The sequence below is a fragment of the Crocodylus porosus genome, unplaced genomic scaffold (assembly GCF_001723895.1).
Source record: "Crocodylus porosus isolate Cpor-Errol unplaced genomic scaffold, CroPor_comp1, whole genome shotgun sequence".
Taxonomy (NCBI): domain Eukaryota; kingdom Metazoa; phylum Chordata; order Crocodylia; family Crocodylidae; genus Crocodylus; species Crocodylus porosus.
Window position 1 is genome coordinate 9898799 of NW_017728917.1, and position 6638 is coordinate 9905436.

The 6638-nt window shown below is 43.5% G+C and overlaps 1 protein-coding gene across 1 annotated transcript in view; it reads left to right on the plus strand.

Annotated features, from left to right (window-relative positions):
• The window catches only part of LMOD3 (leiomodin 3), a 9122-nt gene that overhangs the window by 800 nt on the left and 1684 nt on the right, over positions 1 to 6638 (plus strand). Inside the window, exon 2 of the mRNA XM_019536672.1 lies at positions 2914 to 4320. Coding sequence (XP_019392217.1) covers positions 2914 to 4320 — 1407 coding nt within the window. The remainder of the gene's footprint in view (positions 1 to 2913; positions 4321 to 6638) is intronic.

Below are 6638 nucleotides of genomic sequence, written 5' to 3' on the forward strand. Positions count from 1 at the left end.
TGGACTAGATGATCTCCTGAGGTCCCCTTCAGCTGTAGTTTTCTGTGATTGTGACCTTTTTGGTTTCACGGGAGTGAAAAATCACCATGTCAGACAGAGCCCCTTAGAAAATGTAACTCGAGCTTTGTACTTTTCAGAACAAACATTCAATAACCCGCGTTCTAGTACCCTGACCGCAATTCAAAAGAATTTAGAAAAGTAATGAACTGAAAAAGAAAAACTAAATAGCTAATAACATGTAATGGCACGCTCAAAAACTTCTGTCTTTTGGACTCTTGAGTAACGCTTGCTAATGAGTGACTCCTAGATCTAACGAGCTAAATCCTCATTGTATAGATCAACAAAGTTAATTGACCCACACTCATTTACCCAGTTCAGGGTGTAGCCAGGTCTTTCTACACAGACCTTAATTTAGCAGTACAACCCTATTCAACATAGTACTGAAGCCCCTTTTCAGTGCGGGTCTTATGCTGGCCAAACCCCCATAGGGTAGAGCCGAATAACACAGGAGTTGTGCCTGAGTAAATACATCAGGACTCAGACTTGCCCAAGTTTTAAAGGATGGGGCATGTGTCTTATGAGGAAGAGCTAAGGGAACTGGGCTTATTTAGTTTAAAGAAGAGGAGACTGAGAGGGGATTTAACAGCAGCCTTCAACCACCTGAAAAGGGGTTCAAAAGAGGCTAGAGCCGGACTGTTTTGGGTGGTGACAGCTGACAGAACAAGGAGCAATGGGCTCAAGTTGCAGCAAGGGAAGTTTAGGTTAGATATTAGGAAGAATTTAATCGTGAAGAGGATAGTAAAGCAGTGGAACAAGTTACCCAGACAGGTGGTGGACCCTCCATCCTTGGAGGTTTTCAAAACCCAGCTAGACAACGCTTTGGCTGGGATGACCTAGTTGGGGCTGGTCCTGCTTTGAGTAAGTGGTTGGACTAGATGTGACTTCCTAAGGTCTCTTCAACCCTAACTTCCTATGATTCATAGGTCACTCTGTGATTTTGCGACATTGGTCCTGCCATCTGTGCGGTGGTTATATTCTCGTGTGCGGCAGTGCAGTACATCCCTGAATTTCAGCGACATTTTAGTGACCCAGTAACTCTAGGGATGAAAGCAGCAGTGTTTCTTGTCCGTTGGCTCCTAACAAGATCCTTTAATAAAGTTCATGCTTCTCTCATTTACTTTGGAAATTTAAAGGCCGGTGGGGGGGTGTTTCTTTAGCCCCATGGTAAAACAAGGTAGAAATGGGCCTGACTGGCAAGGCATGGATCTGCATTTCAACTCTCACAGCTTTTGGAGCAGTTTCCTTTGTTCCTAATTCTATTTCCAGGTAATTCCCATTCACTCACTGAGGTATTACATTATACGGCAAAGCAATTTAAATCAAGTTCAGCTTCCTTTACTTCATTCATAGATTTTAAGGGCGCGAGCGACCATTGCGGCGGTTCTGCTCCTACGTAAGCCAGGCCATAGGACTTCCCTGAATTCACTCCTGTTTCAACGGGGGTGTTACTCTTTGAGAAACAGCTAACCTTTATAAATCCTCAGTAATAGAGACTTCACAACAGTCATTGGTGAGTCGCCCCAGTAGCTTTCTACCATTGCTGTTACCAATGTACACCTTATTTCTAATCTGATTTTTTTTTTTTTTTGCCTCCCCTTCTCTTATTATTATTGTTGTTGTTATGGTTGCTTCACAACTTGACAGATAGCAACCTCTGCTGTTGCAAATGAGAAATGCAGTTATGCAGCACCCAAGCCTTGGTCCAGATTTTGAGAGTGCAAAATCCCCACCTGACTCACACCCCTTTTTTCGGTTCCCTTGAAAAGCCTGATTCTTATCAGCACATCAGCTCTGGAGGCACTGCATGGGAACCCCTGCTGTTGAATACAGACATCATGGTGAGGTATCCAGGTATTGGTCTAGTGGCAAAAGGAATCAAAACTCGTGGCAGAGGTGATACCTTGTATTAGACCAACTAGATATTTGCACCAAAAAAAAATATTTATTTGCAAGCTTTCGGGCACAAAGACCCTTCATCCGGCATAGGAGATTGCAAGGTTTTTTAAAGTTTTCCTAGGTAGAAATGAAAATTCATCTTGGTGAGCTATTCTGCTCAGCGGCAGCCTGGCATCAAGCTGCCGACCAAGTGCAAGGGATGATGAGTGGTAAAATCTCCTCCTTGCCTTCCACAAAGAGGAATTAAAATAGGAATCTGTCATGCAAAATGAGGCTTTAGAGGAAGTGGTGATTTCTCCTCTTGAAACATATTCCTACTACTGTTGGTAAAAGCAGTCTTTTACAGCACACCACAGCATCAAGTGGTGCTTGGAGGCCACCTTCCCACCTCAAATGATCAGTAATATTCATCTGTGTCTTCAGTACAGCCCTTTCTTTTCAACAGCTTCCCCCACTCCAAAGGCTTGCTCTCTTGGGTAGAGCTATTGGTGCCCAATATTATACTGTCTCCTCTTCAGTCTTCATTAGTCTAAGCCATGGAGCTGATAGCTAAATATTTGCTTCCAAAGTTTTGTTGCACGAAAACTATGAGAATAGCAGAACGTGCGCTCTCACAGTACAGAAAACTGGAGCCTGGTTGAAAGCTAGTGAATAGACTTTGAATATCTAGGATCTGCAAGGTATCACTAAGCATATGTGTTTGTAACTGTTGGTGTCCCTGGGCATATATAGACACTTCTGTACATACGGAAGTTTCTGTATAATACGACTGAGGGTAAGGAATCATGTTGGTCTCATGCTGGATCTATAACCCAATTTATTTTTAAATCTTCTACTATGAAACTGGAAAAAAATATTGATACATTAAACCCATCTGCTATATTTTATTTTAGTGTATAATTATTGTAAGAAAGCCATTTAAAATGATTTCAACAATTCATATTTTGTCTTCCTTAGCGAAACACTGCAGACAAATTTGAAGAAAATACTGATGATACAGAGGATATCACTAAGGAGGAACTGCCAGGAGATGCTACAGAAGCAGATGGAAGAGAAAGATATTACAGAAATGAGCAACTGGGAAAGTCTTATTCAGCACAACAAGCAGAAGAAACAAATGAAGTCCGAAACAACGAGGAGACAGAACAAGAGGAGGAAGAGGAGGAGGAAGAGGAGGAGGATGAAGGGGAAGAGGAGGAGGAAGAGGAGGAGGAAGAGGAGGAAGAAGAATCAGGAACGAAGGAGCTACATGGAGATCAAAATAGCAATAGTGAACAGATGACAGAGAAAAAACCAGGTACAGACTCAGGGGAAACTTCAGAGAAGCAAGAAGAAAACGAGAAGAAAATATCAAAGTTAAATCTTCCTAAAAAGTTGGCTCTGGACACTAGCTTCATTAAGCTAAGTGCAAGGCCTTCAGGGAATCAAACCAATTTAGAAGCGAGTTTGGAGAACATCCGGAAAAACAATCCCGATATCACAGAACTCAACCTGAACAACATTGAAAACATCCCAAAGGAAATGCTGATAGATTTTGTCAATGCCATGAAAAAAAACAAGCACGTCAAAACATTTAGCTTAGCCAACGTGGGCGCGGATGACACCGTCGCGTTTGCTCTGGCCAACATGTTGCGTGAAAACCGGAGCATCACGACCCTAAATATTGATTCTAATTTTCTCACGGGCAAAGGCATCATCGCCATCATGCGATGCCTGCAGTTTAACGAGAGGCTGACTGAGCTGCGTTTTCACAACCAGAGGAACATGCTGGGCCATCAAGCAGAAATGGAGATCGCCAGGCTTTTGAAAGCCAACCCTACCCTGCTGAAGATAGGCTATCATTTTGAAGTTCCCGGCCCCAGGATGGTTGTGACCAACCTGCTCAGTAGAAATCTTGACAAACAAAGACAAAAAAGACAAGAGGAGCAGAAACAGCAGCAATTAAAAGAGCAGAGGGAGTTGATCAGCATGTTAGAAAATGGATTTGGGCTGCCTCCTGGGATGTGGGAAATGCTAGGAGGGCCAATCCCCGATCCGAGGATCCAGGAGCCAATACTTGCCCCCAAACCTCCTGTTCCCCAACCCATGCCTATTAGCAAAAGAAACGAAGAACGACACACAAGAAAGCCAGCCCCTGAACCACAGACGGAGACGTCCTCCTTCCGAGTCATTAAGCTGAAGAAGATCCAGCGCAAACCCTCTGTGAAGCAATATGTGGAGCCCCCTGAAAAAACCAATCTCAAAGACGTGATCAAGACGCTTAAACCGGTTCCGAGAAGCAGACCACCTCCTCTGGTGGAAGTAAGCCCGAGAGATCAGCTATTAAATGACATCCGTCAGAGTAACGTCGCTTATCTTAAACCGGTGAGTGCTTATCAATGGTAGCAACCAGGAAATGTTTTAATCTGTGCAGCGCAATGCAACTGGAGTCTCTCCGTGTCAGTGCTATGAAATGCACTGACACAAACCACAGGCACGTTCCTTTGCAAACTGATGCTCGCATGCAAGCTGATACTGTGTGAGCAACTTAGCAGTAGCCCCTATTTTCCTACAAGCAAAAATGGAGGATTTTTCATGGGCAAATGAATGCACCTGCAAAGTTTGTGGGTGTGTTTGTCAATGCTGCTGAATATTTGACCTCCTTGCTTCGTGAATAGATTTATCATTACCATTTTAAAATAAAGTATATGGAAGCACTGATAAAGCGTGTGCAGTTTATCTGCTGGGCTGTGATGAGCTGCTCAGTGAAATTCGCCCTGTGAAGTTGTGTATCACTGATAACCAGAGAGAGATTTACTTCAACTGTTACAAACCCTAAGGGCAACCTGGCATCTTTCTGCAAAGGATGCTAATCCTGGGTTTTCCTTGAGCGGTGATGGTAAGAACCGAACCATTATTTGCGTAATCAGACAATTTATAAATTTGTGTAAATTGGAGTTAGTGAAATAGCGCCCCAACGCTGAGCCTGAAAGGGCACAGCCCCTTTATTGACACTGTGATGAAGGTGAAAGAGACTGACTTCACTCAGCAGATGTGAGTCTATATATATAACTATATATATAGTTATACATATATAAATATATAGTTTATTTCAGGGAGAAGACATCTGCAGGAATAATTTATTGCTAATCCCCCGAACGTTATGCAGAATCCTTTCACATTTATACCCAAAATTACTTACCAGAAAGTGCTGACTTATGGGAGTGCTGACACACCAGTGCGCATTGGACTCTGTTCTGTTCCTGTTTAAATCAGCATCAAAATTTGTGGCCGCAATGGGGCTGTTATTTAGGCCTATTATTTCTTTTAACTGCATAGATTGAATTGCATAGACTTTGGCTTTTGTGTGTCCAACTCAAGGTGCTTTTAATAAGCTTGGTTTTCAGGTAGCTATGAATGCTGCAGGCTGGGCGATGATGTGAACCTTAATTCTGGGCCTCGGTCTAATAAACACACCCTTTTTAGATGTCTCCAATGGGCACCCAAAATTCCTACTCGCTTTTCTGACTCGTGTCTCCTGTGTTTAACATTTCATTCTCCCAGGACCCAATACTGGCACACCATCCTCTTATATGCATGTTGGCCTATTGCAGTCGCTTAAATTCTTCATGCGATTGGCGCAATTTGTGCGATTAAGGGATAAGAGAGCTTGAAGGGCCAGCCGGAAAGAAATGGCCAAAGTGCTGTTTCAGAAGAGTCGGCCCCAGCTTGACGAACCATCTGAAGTATTTCAGTGGATATACTGAAAATTCAACATCCTTGGCCAAATTTTGCTCTCATCTACGTGAGCACACACTCATTTAATCAATTGGAATTATTCAGGTGTAACTGAGGATTTGGCTTGATATTTTTTAGAAGTTCACATCTTCATGTGCCATTGTCTGCATAGGCTTTCGTTGCTTCTTGTACCAGTGTCTTCCCACCTGCACCACTTGGGGAGAGCATTTTTTGATAGATCTGTCCTTAGCTGGTAGAGCTCCAGTGCCAGCTCTCAAAAGTACTGGACTTCAGAAATCAGCAGGATATATTTCCAGGCAAATCCCCAGCTCTCAGTAACAAGGCAGATGGGGGACTAGCTGGTGAACACCAGAGCTCCATCCTTATGAGGCCTTCATGGCTCTGAGATTTTCAGTTGAACGAAGGCCATTAGGCTGCACCTGTTAATCACCCAGGTCAACCAACATTCCTTGTACTTAATTATGTCTTCCTCCATGATACATGAGTAGTTGCCCTAGGTAAAAAGTCAAATGATATACTTTACAGCCAGCAGCAAGCTTGTTTATTGAGGCAGCTGGGCCAGGGGTCTGCTCAGGAAAACAAAAAAAGAGTTGCGACACTTCAAAAGCCGACGGTGCCCTGCTGTTACTCTGTACAGATGACCCAAGCAAGGTTAGAAGCTCTTGCGTCCATGGTCTGTTGACTTGTTTCCAAGCAGCAAGATTTCCAGGAGGACGTCTGTCATTCAGTGTAGAAGCTCACCACCCACAGCCCAGCACCCAGGGGCTGGTCCTTGCAAATGCATCGGGTCCCCACTGTGGTTGCCAGCCTAATGAAAGAGCCCAGGGTAAATGAGCAGGAACTAATGGCCCATCTAAAATGAAGGCTGAAACCAAGGATAAGAACCAAGCGAACAGAAAGCAAAAGCAGACTCGGATTGAAATATTTTATCTATCTATATATAA